Raw genomic sequence first — 19,876 nt, forward strand, 5'->3', positions numbered from 1 at the left:
AATAATGCATATCATACTGTTTGTGTGCCCTCATCATTCAGGTCAATTCATTATGGAGGCTGTGGCCGGGGAGGCAGCTGGGGCCCCTCCACCCATACTTCCCTCTGTGTGTGTTGAAGTGCTGTCCGCCTGTAACTAGGCAGGCTGGGGAGACCGTGGCCGGGCAGCGCCAGGGGGTGGCAAAGTGCATGGCTAAGGAGGGGGGCTTGTTGCCTTTGTGGCATTTCCCAGTGTCAGTGCTGCCAGTGTCATGAGGAGCACATCACCTGTCAAAGTGGTGACGTTTTCAGGCTGGGAGCCGCATGGAGTCCATCAGGCACACGGATATCTACACAGTTGGTTTTCTGCTTGGTGGAGGAGCCACCCAGAGGCAATTCATATTCTGAACATTAACATGGCTTTGCATGCCTGTCACACTGGGGCTGTGCGGACGTTTAATGCTATTGAAGACTTTGGTTTCAATCTCTATGCAAACAGTGATTACCTTGTAAGAAGGTCTCAGGATAACTTGCAACAAAAGACTTTAAAGTTATAGTTTTAGTAAAGCAAACTCATTTACATTTTTATTATGTGCATCTTTTGTTTAAATCTTGCCATGTCCATTATGGGAGAGGCTTTTTCTTACGCAATAGAAGCTTATCGGGACAGCTACTTTTCTTTTCTTCTTCTTCTTGTCTGTTTCAAAGCTTTTGAAAACATCTGAATATACTTGCTTATGGCTGTCTACATTTTACTGCCACACATTGAAAAAAATTAAGATGTAGTACAATGGGAAAGCTGATGCTGAACTTTGTTTCATGATGTGAAACGATTAAACTGATTATGCAACCACAAAATATGAGTGTATGCTTAAAAGTCACTGTATTACTGTTAGAAGAGATGAAGATTCTATATGCCTTGCTTCTAAATTAATATAAAGAAAGTTTTGAACTTTAAATTATTCATCTGATAAATAATAACCATTCTTTTTGGTAGCATGACTACAAATGCACAAGAATAAAATTTCCCCTCAAAACCAAAATCATTCCTCCCAAAAATGGTTTCCTGCTGGAGTTGTATTTTTATTTAACTTTAAGAGATATCTGGAAGTAAATTGGTAAAATATTTGCCTTTGTGATCATAGGGTTCAAAAAATAAGTGGCTACTATTTTATATATTTATAAGCTTCTAAAAAATAAATTCACTAATAAAATGCTATATCCAAGTTCATTTTTAAAATAATGTTAAATTTTGCACTAAACCCAAATGCAAATCTTCATTGCTTTGATTCACCCTTCCATGTAAATCATTTGAGGCCAATTCATTCTTTAACTAATAAAACCTAATCCAATAATAAGCAACTATTTTCTTAACAAAGGAAGAATCCCAGCCTTTCATTTCTTGTCCCACATTGTTCTATATGAGGCCATCACAGCATGTATTTAAAGGTTAAAAAGTTTTTTTTAAAAAAAAACAAACAAATAAACAATATTTACCTTTACAGACTTAAGTATGCATTTTCTAACAGTGGCAGGATATGAACATCCACAGCAGATTACCTAAGCACCCTCATTATAAACTAAGAACTATTTAATGAATCAAATGACGTGTAAAATTTATAAGAGGTGGCAGGCACCTAATACCTAAATGTGTCTTCTAAAAATGTTGTATAAAAGCAGGAAACAACAAGGAAAACACATCCCACTTAGGGTTTTTCCTTCTCCTCTCTATCTACAGTCCTTTTCCATTGACATTAACCTTTAGCTCTGTCCCCACCATCTGTCAGCTGCAGGAACTGCAAGTAATTAACTATTCAGATTCCCAGAGCAATGAGGACACTCATTAGCAAAATGAACAAAGGGATAGTTCTGTGCTGTTACGGTCATCTGTTACACTCTGAGTGGCAGGTTTTGTGGTGGTGTTCCTTCTACCATCTGCCCACACCATGAGTTTTGGCTTACTTAGGCCATGAGACTTCTTTAAAATGAACTGCATTAATAAACCAAGGTGAAGAAGGATAGAGATCATTAAAAGGTGTTTAACTTGATGTTGCTACTTAAAGCCATATTAGAGTCTAAGACAGATTGTAAGTGATCCATGATCAGTCTGGAATTTTCAATTTACAAAATAACTTGCCAGTTTAGAGATTTTCTATCATCTTGTGAAAATTAGGACTTCAGGTACGGCTTATCCACTATTGAGTTTGTGGGTGTCCACAAAATGTACAATATTATGGTACCCAGGTTTCAGAATCCCAGAATGTCCCTGAAAGAATCATTGCTGAAGACTGGCATGCCCTAGAGCCTAGCTCTTAAAGTGTGGTCTGAGATTCAGTCACGTGGGAGCTTTTGGAAATGTAGAAGCTCAGGCCCTAGCCCCAAATGACTGTCAGAATCTGGGTCTTAACCAGAGTTGCAGGCGACCTGCAAACACAATAAACACTGAGAAGTGCTGTTCAGAGCTCTGCATGCGCTTCCCAGGAGTCTCCCTTCCGCCATGTTGGTGTCTCAATTGCAGGCCCCACGTATGGTATGTGGATGTCTCAATTTGATGCTGGGGATGGAGCGGGGTTCTGCTGATGCCCACGCTGCATGTCAGTCACAGAGACGAGCAGGTGCTTTCCCAGTGACAGCCAGGGAAGTAGCACACTGGGGCCGTGCAGTCCTGCAGAGCTAGTGCTCTTGAATGACAGCTCTGTTTCAGAGCCATCAGCAACAAGCAGTTATGTTCATCTGCTGAAGCAAGAGGAAGTGTTTCAATGATGGTTGCACAGCTCAACGATGCTGGAGTAAGAAAGAAAAATGAAAAGTCCTTCAAAGTAACTCTAACAGCAATCAAAATACATATGCAGGCAGGTCAGCGTATGCGCATGCACACACACACACACACACACACGCACACACGTATGCCAAATTTTAGAGACCCCTTTAGCAATTCTCAAGGGGATTTATCAATGTACAGTATGATGACCTGATAATGGCACTGGTATGCAGTTATGTTATAATGGTTTCCTCTGAAACTAAACCTGAAAAGAAGCTCAGTCTTTGAATGAATTTGCTCTCTAGAAAATTCAATATTAAGAAAGTTCTGACTTGGAGAGATGAGGCTTCTGTAAATTGAAGAGTTTCCTTTTCTAATTTCCATTTTGTCATAAGTATAATTTAGACTACCTGCTTGTTAAACTTTCCCTTTCCTGTCACATTCTTGTCAGATTTCTCTCAAAAACAGGCATAGGGATAGATTATGACTACTTACTATCTCTAAAGCTCTTGATGTAATCTGACTATCAGTAAGAATAAAAAAAAGTGTTTCCCTATAGTTTATTCAGTTTTTACTTTAAGTTTCTCTCATCACTACTTTGATATGTTTAAGTAATTATCCAAATTCTGTCACCCAAATTTGATTTTGGATATTTGCTGGGGGGGTCATGCTTTTTATAGCCACTAGAGGGAGCAGTTGTATAAAATGAAATTAAAAATAAAAAAGAAATCATCTAGAATTCAAGTGCCATGGAATTTTAGAAAAGATTGCTTTTTAAAGGATTTTTAAAAAGCATTTTTTCAGAGCTTTATTTTATATAATCCCAAATCTGCTTTTGCTGATTTATGTCTGTGTTCCTACAATACACCAGCCTTGTTCTACATTGCCCTCAATCTAGGATACAGAGCAAGGGTCATGTCGTTTGTTGGGGTCCCAAGAAATGGGGCAAAAGGTACACATCCAGTTTATCAGTAGTTGATTCACCTCCCTCAAATATTAGGGTGTTTACAGAAATACTGAGGTGGTCTCCTTTAGTGCAAACTCTGGTGGAAGAATCAGGATGGCATGGTGAGTCAGAAAACAGCCTGTGTACTCAAGAGCAGGGAGGAACATCCACTGCCCCTTGCTGTCCTCGCGAAGTCCACCCGATTCTTCCCCAGGAAGTCCAGGTAGACCAGTTAATGGGTTGAGAACCCCCAGAAGTGTAAACATTTCAAAATAGGCCTCATATAGTATAAGGAGCTCAGTTACTCAATTGAGCTGTTCTCAATAGTCCCGAGGTGTCTGTTCAGTATATCTTTATGGACTATCCCCCATGGTCCAAAAGTAGAACATTCTGATTTGGTAGATTTTTTTTTTTTTTTTTTGGTCTGGGGACACTCGAAAATTATTCCATATAAATTAGCGGTAAGTTATAGGGGGAGGGATGGGGATCAAGCACAGGAAGAGCACAAGGGACTATGGTGATGGTGCATGGGTGAAGTGGTAGTGGGAATTTTATGGGGACTACCCCTGAGAGGAGAAAGCATACATTGTACAAAAAGGAAGAATGATGTAAAAAATATACTTTATATTTTTATAAATTAAATTAAACATAAATAAGAAATACAAATAAATTAGTGGTAAGAGCATTTTCAGACCCCCAAAATAGCCCATCAAATAAATCAAACCTAATAGGAATGCTTTTCATTTAGATAGTGGGGGATATCTGTGTAAATCAGTCGATTTGAACTCTTTCAGGAATTACAGAAGAATTATTCTATCATTTATTAATACCTTTGGACTCAGGCACAAACAGAAAATAAAGTACAACCTATCCTACCTGCTAACATATATTTCAAAAAGTTAGATTTACAAACCAAAATTATTCTAATGCTATATGATGGATATCGGTTGACTGAGAAAAATATTGTTATACTGAAGTAGAATTAAGAGTCTGGCTAGACCCTCCTTCCCCCTCTGTAGTGTGTCCCTGGCTTATAGTTGCTGATTGATTTTGATTACTTTATTATAACTGGGGGGAGAAGGGAATAGGATCAAAACAAGGGGGGGTGGGAATTGTATGGGGACTATAACCAAGATGAAAATGCATACATTGTGCAAAAATGAAAAATGATGTAAAAAATATATAAAAAAATAAAATAAATAAATAAAAAGACCTATACAAAAAAAAGAAAACATAAAAAATAGTCTGGCTAGAAACATAATACTGATACATAGCACTTATAAAAAAATCAGTATATGAATATGCAGAAAAATTCAGAAGAGCGAAGGTAGAATAATCCATTTGACAATATAGGGTTTTTTTTAATTAGGTAATTTCAAGGAACAATACTGATTATGTAGATATTTTTTTCCCATCTCTTCTTAGCCATGGCTACGATTCGAATGTACTGCTGAGGCCAAGACGCACTTATTTCACTAGTGCCTGGGGTGTTCTGGGCATCTCAAATTCAACAGATCAAAAGAGAGTTCTCCATCTTCACTCTCATCCTTTCTGTCTCCCTGCCCTTTAACAGCAACACAAGCCAGAAACCCATTTGCTGTCATCTTAAACCCCTTCCATGCTGTCACTAGTTCAAGGTGTTCAATCCACCCTCTCCTTCCCTGATCCACTGCCATCACTGCCCTCCTCTTGTTTGCCTGGACTATGGTAATAGCCTCTTAACTAGCCTGCTTGCCTCTAGTTTTGTTCCCCTCCCCAACCAATCTCAACCCGGTGACAAAAATAATCTTTCTAGAATACAACTCTGCCCATCTCCTACAGGCTAAAACCCAGTTCCTTTTACATGGTATACAAGACAGTGTCCTCCATGATCTGCTGCAGCTACCTGGTCACTAACTTGTGCTTGTCTTTTCTCCCTTTCTCCTACCTAGACTAGGTGTTATTTTTTAAAGGTTTATTTTATTTATTTGTGCATCGAAGAACTGGGGTGTAGGGCCTCCCTGGTGGCGCTGTGGGTTGAGCATAGTGCTGTGAAGATGTCTGCAGCCTCTTCAGCACGGGTTTGATTCCCAGCCGGCCAGGGAGATTCCCACATGGCTTGGCAGACCTCTCCAGTCATGCCCGCTGCTCCCCTCAGCAGTGCTTTCAGTCCGCCTGCCTTTTCTGCTCCCCACTCTGTCTCTGGTGAATCCTCTTACCCTCCTGTGCATCTAGCCTGTACCCCAGCTATTGTATAAATAAAAAAGAAAAAAAAAAAGAACTGGGGTATAAGCCAAAGATGTGAGGGGTGAGAGGATTCACCAGAGACAGAGTGGGGAGCAGAACAGGCAGATCTACTGAAATACACTGCTGATGGCGAGACAGGAGAGGTCTGCTGTGCTATGTGGGTTAGCTCCCTGGCTGGAGATGGAACTCATGCTACAGTAGCTGGTGACAGCTTGATAGCGCTAAGACTGTAACCCCTTCACCACCAGGGAGGCCCTAGACTGGGTACTTTATGATACTCAGCATGCCATTTCTCAAAAGCACCCATTTGCTACCTATTACACTTGGAGTCCCACCTCACCTAAGGATCATTTACCTGTCAGTCTAGCAGAATGGCATTGGCCTCTGCCAGACTGATCTACAGACCAACTCTGTTCTGTGACCTTGAACAAGTTTCTTTAACCCCCTGTACTTCAGTTATCATCTGTAAAATGGGATTGATAGGGATTGATAATAGTATCTGAATTGTTGGGAGAATTAAATGAGATAATTCACATATACAATTTTGGACAGTATCCACAATACAATTAACATTATAATATCTTAGCATTTATTATGATACTATTTATCATTCCAACCCAGATGCCACATGCTCTGGGATGTCTTAAAATTCTTTGCCTAACTGACTTCCATGGTATTGGAGGTCTCTATATCATATCAACACTATTCTTCAGTCATTTTGTTTATTATTTATTTGCTCAGGAGTTTTTTATGTTCTGAATATGATGGGCTTATTTTTCTCTTAAAAAGCAGCAAAACAAAGATGCTTTTGACAGGCTGGCCAAGTCATTTCCTCTATAATACAAAACAAAACCACCCCTGGGAGCTCATTTAAAATCCCACCAGGAACTGCACTGAGATGCTGCACGTACTTGGCAGAGCTGATCCAGCTGGCCTTCAGGCTGGGCCTCCCTGGAGTTCAGTGCAGGGTGGGTCATGGTTCTTTGGAAAAACAGAAAGTTTCACTCTTGACATTTTATAAAATAATTGTAAGGCCCAAATACATTGGGTTCATTTCTCTTCATCTCCAGGAATGTTCCTGATGTTTTACTTGTTTATTGAACAAGCTGGACTCAGAGATGAGTAGGAGGCAGTTCTATTTTTCTTTACCACTCCTTAAAATCTGGTCTTCCATCTCAAGTTTCTCACCCCTTAGAACTCTCAGGAAAGTGCCAGTTTTTTTTTTTTTTTTACGTCTTTGATAACAAGAATAAAATAGAATAAAAGAAAGCAAGAATAAGCCAAACCAAAACCAAAACCCCATATTACCCATCAAATTCCAGTTCCCCCCCCCAGTTCTGATCTCCCCTAGATTTGGCAACCTGATAGGGAAGAAACAGGTTGAACCTGGCTTCCTTTCCTAGCTAGACTACAGTATTCAGAGACTTGGGCAAACACCAGTCTAGATGTTGCTGTAAAGGTATAGTGTAAGTCAGATTGAACATTTAAATTAGTGGACTTTGAGTAAAGCAAGTATTCTCCATAATGTGGGTGGGCTTCTGTCAATCAGTTGAAGACCTATAGAGAAAGACTGCGGTCCCTGGAGGAGGATGGAATTTATGTCAGCAGACTGTCTTTGGACTCGAGCTATAACTTCAACTCTTCCCCGGGTCCCCAGCCTGCTGGCCTACCTTGTGCCTGCAGATTTCAGACATGGCAGTCCCACAACCATGAGCCAATTCCTTAAAACAAATCTTGCTCTCTTTCTCATTCTCTGCACACTAACTAGAGGTGGTGTTTCTCTGGAGAATCCTCACTAATACACTATCTACATTTAAAGATAATAAGTTTACATCATCATCTCTAATTCCAAACCAACACCACAGCATTTAGTACAGTCTATCTCTTTTCCACAGTGTAGTGCCTCTTTTGGCAGTAAGAGGACTGGCTTCATGGTGCTCAGCACAGCAATGTACTGCTTGACCCCACTATCATGGAAGCCATCATCTGTCTACACTGACTTACTGAGAGAGAGGACTCCGTCTTTGGCCTTTTGATTCACAATGGCAAGAACATTTTATTCTGGGCTTGAATTCCCTAGGTCTTCATAGAACAAATGTTTGTGTTAAAAAAATTTCCATTGGCATATGAACATGAGAAGGAGTAAATATTCAGATCAGGGGCATCACTATTATCCTTTTATTATGAATAAAATTTTATGGTATAGAAAATATTAATCTGGAATGAAAAAACAGACAAGTAGAATTCATTATTGGATACGAAGTGAACTTGGAGTTCAAGGTAAGTGACTCCTGCTTCTAACCCAATGCCAAACCTTCTGGGGCATGAGCATTCCCAGGCTCTCAGAAAAGTGGTGGTTGGCATTCATTGCATTTGGCACTGCACAGTAAGTTAGAAGGAGGGTTCTTCTCTACCCCAATGCTCAGACATTCTGGTTGGTCATAGGCTAAAAGGTTAAGTTCAATGTGTTGAGAAGGAAAATTCAGGGAATGTGATTCCTTCCATGTGGATTGACAACCTTCACTCATGATTTATGACCTTGGAAGAAGAAACTTAGTCAAATGTTGGCCCTCCTTTTTTTCCCCCTTTCTCACTGGGGCAAGCCCTGCAGAAGTACCTGTCCTCCTCAGGCTGGAAGAGCCCTGCCCCACACCTCTGCCACCTGTGATGGGGATGAAGTCTGCCAAATTGGGGGTTTAGCACTGAGTAGCCCGTTTTATTAGTAAAATAGATCATCTCCATCTGCTGACTCCCTAACTTTATTTTTCAACTGGTTCAGAACCTGGGTGGGGTAGAGAGTTACTATTTATCATGTCTCATAAACACTCCAATAATATTTATCTTTCAAGGTTGCAAATCTAAACACATCATGAAAAATGCCTAAAATTCTACAATGATTCTTTGATGTCTTTGAGGAAAAACATAAACTGCTCAGCTTCATTTCTGAATCACCTCTGATTTCTCCAGCCCTCTTGTCTTCTAGCCAGATTAAACAAAATACTTGCAGTGCCCTCGCTGAGCCTTTCACTTTTGTGCTTCTATGTTGTTAAACAAGCCACTTCCTTACCTTCCTCCTATCTTCTACCAGCTTGCCAAATACTTATCACCTTCAAGGGCTGGCTCAGGAATCACCTCCCATTGAAAGTATTCCTTAACTATTCTCCCAAGTCTTCAGGAGGAGTTAGTCACTGTCAAACACAAACTTCTACACACTGTATTTGCTGAGGTTCTTAGTTCTTATGACCACCAGATTATGGACAACTAGAGTGTGAAGACCGATTTTGTCTCTGCTACAAATTCAGACAATGAATGGATGAGTCCTTACCCGAATAAAAAAAAATCAGTTAAAGTGCTCATTATCATAGGTTGCCTTTGTTCCTCAAAGTTTTACTAGGACACAAGGGACTATGGTGATAGTTCATGGGTGAATGGGTAGAGGGAATTTACAGGGACTATAACCAAGATGAAAATGCACACATTGTACAAAAATGAAAAATGAAGTAAAAATATATACAAAATTAAAAAAAAAAAGGAAAAAAGTTTTTACTGGGGACTCTATTTCCAGCACAATGGTGGGGAGCAAATTTTCTTGGAATCTTGCTTGATTATATTCAGTCCTTTATTCAACAGACATTTGTCTAATGCTTATTATGTGCCAAGCTCTCTGCTAGGAGTGGAGCACAGAGATGAATAAGATTCATTCCCTGCTCTAGGGGAACAAAAAGTCTAGTGAGGAGACCAGTCATAAGCTGGCAAATGTGATACTATCCTGTGTGTGAGTTATCTGGGAAAGAGCATTCTACCAGAAGGGACATTATGTGAACATTCCAGAGAGGTGATTCATGAAGGAGGCATGCAAGGGGAGGCAGGTGACCCAAGTAGCTCAGTGCTGCTGAACGGTAAAGTTTTCACTTAAGAGTGGAAGAAAATAAGAATGGAGAGACAAGGGGCCTTCTGGGCCATACTAAAGTCTTAACTATCCTACAAATATGGAGGAGATACTGAAGGGTTTTAATCAGGAGTGGGATATGATGGGATTTGCATTTTGAAAGATGATTCATTAACTGCCCAGGGCAGTTACCTGAGTTAATGAGACCAGACAAGTAAGAAGTTAACAGCTACAGGCCAGGCAAGTACTGAACTGGTTGGTAGAGTAGCAAGATAATAAAGATGGATTTGGAAGGTAAAAAGCTGGTAGGATTTTTACTGAAATCCTTACTAAAAATGAGTGTGTATTTGTTATCTATGCTGTGTCACGGTTTTACCACAAACTCTGTGGCTTAAAACACAGACATGTATTAGCTCATAGTCAGTGTGAGCCAGAAGTTCAGCACGGCCCAGCTGGGTCCTCTGCTGAGGGACCAGGCTGCAATCCAAGTGTCAGTCTAGACGTATGGTTACAGCAGAAGCTGGACAGCGAAAGGACTCCCTTCAAGTTTGCTCATGCGGTTGGGAGAATTCATATCCTTGCACCAAATCAAGCTGAGGGCTTCTTTCTTGTTGGCTAGAATCAGCCTCAGCTCTAGAGATCACCCACAGTGCTTTGCCTCCAAATGTTGTGGTTCCCTAATACGGCCTCTTCTTTCTTCTAAGCCCACACAGACAGACTGCGTAAGACAGGAGCTACACGCTTAGGAATGCAGTCACCCCAGCACCTTTGGTTAGGAGCAGCCCCAAATCCACCCACACCCAAGGAGATGAGGGTGTGTGTGATCTCACCAGGGGGTGAAGACCTAAAAGTAGGATGGAGATGTGCAGCACCAGAAAAGACTTAGCTTCCCAGCTTGGGGTGTGGTGCCCCACAACAAGATCACGTGACTAAGGAGAAAGAGTGAAGATAAAAGGGAAAATGCATCGTGCATTGTGGTGACTTTGGGGTGACTTGATTTGTAACTCTTTTCTTTCAGAGCCTTTGACTTTTTGCTGTTTGACTTAGGCAGTTTTGTTTCTCACCTTCTTTTCCACATAAAGTCATTAACAGTGCTCCAGAGAATTCCAGGGATCTGCTCACAGTACAAGGAGATGCGCCTGCCCTTGGGAACACTCCACACTGGTTTCATGAGTCAGAGTCCAGAAAATTTAACTCTCTCCATATTCCAAAATGCTTGTATTTTATTGTCCAATACTATTATGACTTTTTAAAAATCTGAATTAAAAATCATTTAACACTCAACAGTATTCTCTACATTACAGTTTAGAATCAAATGTCAGTACTTTCTTCAGAAAGGATTCTATATTTCTGTAGTCCTCAGAGATGGAAGAAAATGAGGATCAACAACTTAAGGCTTCTGTTTGAGAATACTTTCCCAGTTCAGAGACCTTTAAAAAGAATTTTAACATTTTTCCTTTTAACAAATATATTTTTTAACATGACCACTTTGAGATGGATTGGATAATTCTGCATCAGATGGTCATCTACACTGAGAAAAATGAAAATAGAGAACAACCCAGAAATGCTCCTTTGAAACAAACACTAGAGCTTGAAAGGGCTGCAGTGCCTGCACAATGAACAAAGTGTTGTTTGTGTGCTCTATTTAAAGTGATCAAAAAGGAGATGTGATTATTCGAAGATGTGAAGGCATCACGGGAAAATATTTGAAGTTAACATAAAAATATTGCATTCCTCTACTGAGTGACAGTCAGGAAAAGACTTCTTAGATGGTAGCAAACTTTGTACAAAATTTTTCTCTGGTTTAATGATAATATGATTAATACCCATTTTTTCAAGATCAAGCCTTTTTTAAGATAATTTTTTTAAAGAGCAATTTTAGGATCATAAAAGAATTGAGAGGAAGGTGCTGAGGTTTCCCATATACCTCCTATGCCCACACCTGTACAGTCTCCCACATAAAATCACACATTCTTAAATGACTAAAAAAATTGTCATGTTTTCAAGATTACATTTTCTTATATCTAATATATATAATCTGTTATTTTTGAGCAACACTTATTTTATCTGGTAGCAATTTATATTAGAACTATGACTTCAATGTTTACATTTGTATGGGTTTTATTTTCTGCTGTCTACGTTTATTAACTTATATTTGAAATATCACATATATTTATTTCACTATTTTAAAAGTATCTATGGGGGGGGGGCACCCCTGGTGGCCTAGTGGTTAAGTCAGCGCTATCACTGTGACAGCCTGAGCTCAATCCCCCACCAGGGAGCTGACCCACATGGCACAGCAGACTTCTCCTGTCTCTTACCCACTGCTCCCCTCAGCAGTGGATTTCACTACATCGGCCTATTCTGCTCCCCACTCTGTCTCTGGTGAATCCTCTCACCCCCTCCCTCCCACCTATGGCCTGCACCCAGTTCTTCTAAACAAAAATAAATAAATTAAATCTTTGAAAAATAAAATATAAAAACATCTATGCATTCTGAATAATTTAAAGTATTATTAACTATTAAACTTATTAATTGCATTATTCCTATTTTATGAAAAATAAGCATAAGAAGATACATGAGCAGAGGCAGCTTCCTCCCACCCAGTGTTCCTAACAGCCTATTACTAGAATAAGGGGGGCTGTTGTGTGGCCAGAAATTTCTATTTCTTTAAAATAACCAAGAAGTCTCTTTCCTGGTGGTTTTCCTTAATATTCATCTCACATGTTATAAGAGTCCTAGCAAACCAGAAGATGTTTTCAGGGAGTGTAGGGGATGCTGAGGAGTCTAGAGCTGAGGTCTTAGCCAGAAGGAAGAAATCATGAACATCAGAGTTTTCTGAAAAAATCTGAATGATAACATATAAAAGAGGAATTAGTTCCATTCACCTTTGGTTCTGAATGACATTCATAGTAGCACCAAAAAGATAAGTACTGAAATAAATCTTAGATATGGAAACTTGCATTTTTCAGTTATCCATTTGCATGTAGCTCTAGTCTTTCTTGGAAATATCATGAATATGATGATACACATGAAGCACTTTGCACAGTGCCTTGGTCACCATAATAGGCTATCACTACTTCACTTTAATTATTTGCCTAGGGAAAAAGAGGCTGTTTCTCCAAGCATCATCCCTTATGTTTGTATAACTAATGTGAGGTCACAATCCAAGACAAAAGAATCTTTGGAGGTCCGGGCTTCTCTCGAGTTTAGGTAGTGAGGAGTACCCAGAGCAGCGAAGGCAAAGCTCATCCAGGGCCTTCTCAATACCTCTGTACCCTCTTCTCTATTTAAGCATCGTTTAGCTCCCCTTGCTACCCCCCTGCACTACCCCCAACAATCAACAGATACCCAAAGTGTTCTTTGTCCATCCCAGAGTTTTCTCACAGAAAAAAGAAAACTGAGACAAAAGAACACCCACTCAGAGCAATGACTTGATTCATTAGTCCTCTGTTAATAAAGGAGAGGATGGTACTTGGATTTGAGGGAATGAAATTCTGATGGTTGTTTTTAAACTGTGGGGGTGTGGGTGTGCCTAATACTTTTGAACAAAGGGAAGAATTCTTCTCTCCTTACTATGTCACTCTAAGCTATCTCTTCTATTTATGATTAAGAAATAAAAACCTAAGGACAGCCAATCAAAAACAGTCAAAGAGGATTTTTGAAATAGGTGAAATGCTTAAGCTGTAACTAATCAAATAGCCTCTTTGCTTTGCTTCCATCTCTCTATAAAAGTCATTTCCGGTTTGGTGCCCTCCAATTTGAATTGATTTTTGCTCACACAAACTCTTAAAAATTTTCAGTATACCTCAGTTTATCTTCTAATATGGAAATGGAAAAAGTATTCAGTAAATGCTTTTGGGGAAATTGTTTAATCTGAAAGCTAGCCTCTCTGACTTTTATGAAGGTTTTTTTTTTTTAAATAGGAGGTTCTAAATGCCTTTATTACATCTCTGTGTGTGTGTGTGAAATACCTAGCTTGCTTTCTCATCTATATTTGAGCTGACACATTTCCAAAACCAAAATAACTAAATAATCAAAAATAACCAAATAACAAAATTTAACTAAATTGGGTGTAAATTTTGGAAAATGTTTTCTTTTGCCTGCAAATAAGATACTGTAATATCACACACGGAATTGTTTTATAAGTAGATGTAAAAACTTGTCCCATAGCTGAAAAAGTACTTGTACCTGTATTCTTAACTGGCCTCCAGAGGGCAGCAGAGAGTTATTTACATTTAACCAAAAGTTACCTCTTCCCAACAAGGGTTGTACTGTTATTTTTTCAACACTCTTCTGTTCTTTCTTATGACTAAGCCCTAACCAACTGGGTGGCCAGGATTAGGAAGGCTGTTTGAGGTCATGGATCAAAGTGATGCCACCAATTCAAAGGGAAGATTTAAATAATCACTCCTGCATCATTAAAACAATTCGTTAACTAGGTGAACCAACAAACCACAATTAATACACTATTGGCTAAAAATACTTAATCAGCACATATTTATGGAAAACTGATGGATATGAATCATTTAAGCATTTCAGGGATCTCTACTGCTAGAAGTACTAAAAAGTACATATGAACAATGGTAGTTCCTTATTCACCTACATTTTTTGAACATGTACTGTACACTAGAAACTTATCAATATAACAGAAATTGTTGAAAACACAGAGGACTATGAAAGTCTGTTTTAAAAAAAATCGTGGAATTTTGACTTACCCTCCCACTCTAAACAACAAAAATTCTGGCGGAGACCTTTTCCTGGGCTAGTGAAATGCATTACAGTACTGCAGTGTGAGGCTGGCCAATGGAAGACAGCTTCCCATCAGCCACATGACAAACTTCTACTGGCTAATCCTGAGTTTTTTAGAAGAGGGATAAATGGATAACCTTATTACTGTAGCAACTCCATTATCAAGCAGCTAAATTTTCAATACTTCAAAACCCCTTCAGATCTAGGGTGCTTCCCACCACTATATATGTTAATGATAAGAACCCACACCACTATTCTGGTTTTAAGTTACATGAGATATTCAACACTTTATTATAAGCTTTGTGTTGAATGATTTTTGTCCAAATGTAGGCTAATGTAAGTGTTCTGTGCACATTTTAGATAGGTGAGGCTAAGCTTTGATGTTCAGTAGGTTAGGTGCATTAAATGATTTTTTGACTTGTAATATTCAATTTACAATGGGTTTATGGGGATATAACTCCATCACAAGTCAGGAAAGATTTGTACTTTAAAAGCTAGCACTAATATCACCTCCACCGTGAAGCCTTCCCAAAGCATCCTAGCAGAAACAACTGCTCCCCTGGTAGTGGCCCCATAACTACTGGTATATATAGTCTTCTCTACTTTAAAAAAGCTATATTATTATGACTTGTTTATAATCGCTTCCCACCATTGTCTCCTTCATCTTTGTAATGTCAATGTCTAGCATATCATACGTAGTTATCCACTCAACAAGCACTGGTTAAATTGAAGATGAATTTGTTTTCCTCAAAGTTATAGCCTAATTTTGTATGCAGTTTGTTGCTGCTTTTATTTGTTAAAAAGTATGTTTATTAGGTTTAACCATATGAAATTGCTGATATTTGAATTTTCGATCCCCAAAATACCAATTTCATATAATTCAAAACTATAAATGTTAGTGATTACAGATGACTTGAGGGCTCTCTTTCATATCTGAAATATGCAGTTAGTGGCCTCAGAGCTATAAGCCTAAATACTAAGATAGGATAATAAACAGAAAAAGACCAGTATTAAGGAGTTTCATGAAAAGGTCTATCTGCTCATGAATTCTTTGAGTCAGATATAGTGGGATGGCTTATCTCTGCTCCAGTGCCTGGGGCTTCAGATGAAAGACTGAATAGATAGGGGACTGGATAACTTGTAGTCTGAACCCAGTTGGGTCTGTTGATCCAGTACCCATAATGTAGAGCTTCTGTATGACTTGAGCATCTCACAGAATGTTTGCTGGATTCAAAGAGGAAGAGTCCAGAAAGCAACAATTTGAAAGTAGGATGGAGTTGCAAGGTTTCTTTTGACCTACTCACAGAAGTCATGCAGCATCATTCCCTCCTCATTCTGTGACCATGAGCACCTCAGCAAAGCCACCAGGGCTCAGGAAAAGGGAATTAGGCTCCACCCCTTGATGGAGGCGGAGCATCATAGAAGAGCAGGTAAGTGGGAGATGGTGTTGCCACCACCTTTGAAAACACAATTTCACACAAAGTCACAGAAATTCTTTCTAATTAGCCCTGAGATAGCTGTTTTCAGCTGCAATTAAGTCAAGAGTCACAAACAGTAACTTAAACCATAAGAGGGTTATTAGTTTATAAAAAAAAAGGACCAGGGTCTGAGAAAGTCCAAAGTTACTTTAGTTGCTCATCAAGGACTTCAGCACCAGGCCTCCCTCATGACATAGGGGTTAAGTCTCAGCGCTGTCACTGCTGCAGCCTGGGTTCTATCTCCCAACCAGGGTGCTAATCCACTTGGTGCAGCAGACCTCTTCTGTCTTGCCCATGCTCACCTCAACAGTGTATTTCAGTCAATCCTCCTGTTCTGCTCCCCATTCTCTCTGGTGAATCCTCTCAACCCTTCCCCACACCTCTGGTCTACACCACTGTTCAGCTCTGCTACCCTTAGCACACGTGGTGTCTTGGTGCTTGGCTTTAGTTTGTAGCAATTCCAAGCATCAGAAGGAGTCACAAGAAGATTAAGCAAAGAAAAAGGAGGGTATTGGGGCCTCCCCTGGTGGTGCAGCGGCTGAGCGCTGGGCTGTGAAACTGCCTGCAGCCTCTGCAGCGCCTGTTTGATCCCCGGCAGCCGGCAAGGGTCCCACATGGCACGCAGACCTCTCCTGCTGTGCCCGCTGCTCCCCTCAGAAGTGTACCTTGTCAGTCTGCCTGTTCTGTTCCCCGCTCTGGCTCTGGTGAGTTCTCTCACCCTCCTGCACTTCTGACTGTACCCAGGGCTTGTATAAATAAATAAATAAACACACAAACAAATAAATAAATAAATCTTTAAAAAAAAAAAAAGAAAAGAAAGAAAGAAAAAGGAGGGTATTTCGTCCCATGAGTATCTTTTAATTAGAAAGAATCACCTCTTTCCCAGAGGTTATTCACAGCCAACTTAACTTCAGGTCTCCATGGTCAGGGACCTGCCCTTGCCCATGCTCATGCTGTAACTCAAAGAAAGCTAGGGGAAAAGTAGCCAGCATTTTGTCTTCTAGGTAGAAAATGGTTCCGCTAATAAAAAAGGAGGAATGAGGAGGGTGAATCAGTGACTATTGAGTCATTGGTATCTGCCTTAAGTACCTGCAACTGTTCATGCATTCAGCGATTATTAGCGCAGTGCTAAGAGGCAGGGCACAGTAGTGAGTAAAATAGACAACATCCTTGCCTCACAAGGGGTATGTCTGGCATAGAACAGAGAAAGGTAATGAGTAATGACATCATTAAAACAAATGTGTGAAGTGTTGTGAATGGAAGTATGCAATCAATGCACAACTCACTTTACATATAATTCTCCATAGAAATAAATTGAAATGAATGACAAGATTATAGTTAAACATGCTAAAAGAAGCACAAGATCTCTACTAGGCCTAAAAAACAATTGAAAATTATGAATTTTCCCATTATGTAGGACAGTGAAGCACCACGTCTGGCAGATAGCAGTGTGCCTGTCACTGGAAAAGGTGCCATCAAGGGTCAGACATTCACTAGGATTCACTATAGACTTGGTGAACACTCTCTTAAGATCATCTCATTTTCTACCTAATGGTATGCTTGCCAAACAAACTGGATTACCTTGTCACTTAAACATAGACTTTGGAAACCAGACTAGGATTTTTTAGCCTCTGGAAAGTTGTATGTGCTACCGTAAAAGGTTATTTGATAAATTTAAGGTAAGTGTGAATTGTCTTAGGCTGATCTCTCTTTTGTGACTTGAAAGTTGAGGAATCAGGTCCTCAAAGCAAAACCCAGCCTGGGATCCCTGATGAGCCCCACTGTGTGAGTGCCTGTAACACACTAACAACCCACCTTGTATATTCCTCGGATAACAGCTATGGCATCAGCTAGCTGTTGATTGTAGCATTTTCTTATGACTTCCTCATTCTGCAAACCAAAAATAAATGCAATGAGCACAATGGCGTATTTCTAAATATGATCTCACACCTACTAGCGAGGGACTCAGTATAAAACTATCATTCAAATCAGTACAGTCTGATAAAAATCAATTTATAAATTGTTTCTCCTACACCATAGCTATTACAACATGTTTCATTTTTTTTTTAAAGATTTATTTATTTATTTATACAAGCATTGGGTACAGTCAGAAGTGTGGGAGGGTGAGAGAATTCACCAGGGCCAGAGCGGGGAACAGAACAGGCAGAAGGACCAAAGTACACTGCTGAGGGGAGCAGCGGGCATGGCAGGAGGGTCTGTCTTGCATGTGGGACCCTCGCCAGCGGCCAGGGATTGAACCAGCACTGCAGAGGCTGGGCAGCTTCGCGGCCCAGCGCTCAACTGCTACACCACCTGGGAGGCTCACAACATGATTCATTTTTATTTGTACTTAACCAAAGCCACAAAGTGCTCACAGGGATAAATATGGATAATTTGAACATTTTATTTCATTTTATATATCTAAGCTTATTTATTTAGTGTCTTCCTAGAATTGCTTCTAAAAGTAGTGTAGGGTAAAGAAAATATCAGGCTTTTCTGCCCTTCTGCCATCAGGATAGATGATGGATCCTTGTCCTGAATGCATGCCTGATGGTGGGCACCTGGAATAGGGTGTGGGCATAGGTAGATGGGATTCAGCTGAGCTAAGACTGTGCTTTTAAGGGCGGCGTCACAGGGGGACGCCAGCAGCAGCAGTAGCAGCACCAGCACCAGCAGCAGCAGCAGCCTCAGCCGAAGTTGAGAAGCAGCAGAACGAACGCTAGAGAGCCCAGATAGAGTGAGGACTTGCTGGGGGCTGGGAGGCCTGCCAGCCTCCCAGCCCCCAGCCAGCACCCCTGCCTGCCATATGCCTGGTGAACCCCAAATAAAAAACCTGCAAAACTACTGAGGACTCTGACTCCTCCTTTACCCGATCTGCATGGGATCAGAAAACCTGCCTTGTGCCCAGTCCTGCCCTTACAATTGGCGTAGTCGGCAGGATCCATGCAGACGGGTATTGGAGCCCTCCAAAGACCTGGAGGGACTAAGGAGTAAAAGACTGCCTGTGACGACGCTGGAGGCGCCATGGCGGTAGAAGATGGATACGTCCACGAACTACAGGATGAGACCTGGCGTGAAGGAGACGCCCGAAAGGACCAGCCAACGACACTGGATAGGACCAGCCAACGACACCGGATAGGACCAGCCAACGACACCGGAAAGGACCAGCCAATGACCCCTGAGGCAGCAGGCCATTGCTGAAGCAGGGAGAGGCCAATGGACTGATAGACTGATGAACTGATGATTTTGGACTGACAATCCCGCCAGAAGGCGGAGGACCTTAGCAGGTTATGTTTATTTTTTGAGAATCTGGGGGTGGCCAGTGGGCCTAGATGGCCAAAAGCAGCCTGTGTATGCCCAGTGGCCAGGTGGAGGAGAAAAGCCAACTAAGGTGGCAAAAGCTGGTACTGATGCTAAGTTGAGAAGCCCTAAAGCGGCTGTTAAGCAGCCTGGGTATGCTGAAGCCCTGTGAGTCTCGTAAAATCACCTGTGGGTGATGCCCTGCTCATTCTTGAGTGAGGGTGAGGAGCTGAGGAGCCCGTCCTTGGGGACGGGTGGGGAATGTGGCTTGGGGTGGAGCCCAAGCCAAATGCAAAGTTTGGATCCCCAACCCATGTGCTTGTGCAGTGGGTTGGCTTGAGAGCAGGGGTCTGTGAGTCGCATTGGTGGCCATGAAGGCCGAGTGTTGGAGTGACTGCAGACAGAAACCCTGAGGGTTGGCGATTACCCCCAACAGAATAAAATTGCCAATCCCAGAGCTAGTGCATCCTGGGGGTGGATGCTGTGTGTGCCTTGTAGCCGAGACTACAGCCAGAGAAGGCCAGGAAGCCTGACGGCTCCTGGTGT

At 40.9% G+C, this 19,876-nt stretch overlaps 1 protein-coding gene across 7 annotated transcripts in view; it reads right to left on the reverse strand.

Annotated features, from left to right (window-relative positions):
- The window catches only part of CUNH10orf67 (chromosome unknown C10orf67 homolog), a 139,038-nt gene that overhangs the window by 46,982 nt on the left and 72,180 nt on the right, over nucleotides 1–19,876 (reverse strand). For all 7 annotated transcript variants that reach the window (XM_054695147.1, XM_054695146.1, XM_054695150.1 and 4 more), the window contains one exon: nucleotides 17,846–17,920. In XM_054695147.1, coding sequence (XP_054551122.1) covers nucleotides 17,846–17,920 — 75 coding nt within the window. The remainder of the gene's footprint in view (nucleotides 1–17,845; nucleotides 17,921–19,876) is intronic.

This window comes from Talpa occidentalis, unplaced genomic scaffold (genome assembly GCF_014898055.3).
Source record: "Talpa occidentalis isolate TD23 unplaced genomic scaffold, MPIMG_talOcc4v2.1 talOcc4.14, whole genome shotgun sequence".
In the NCBI taxonomy this organism is placed as follows: Eukaryota; Metazoa; Chordata; class Mammalia; order Eulipotyphla; family Talpidae; genus Talpa; species Talpa occidentalis.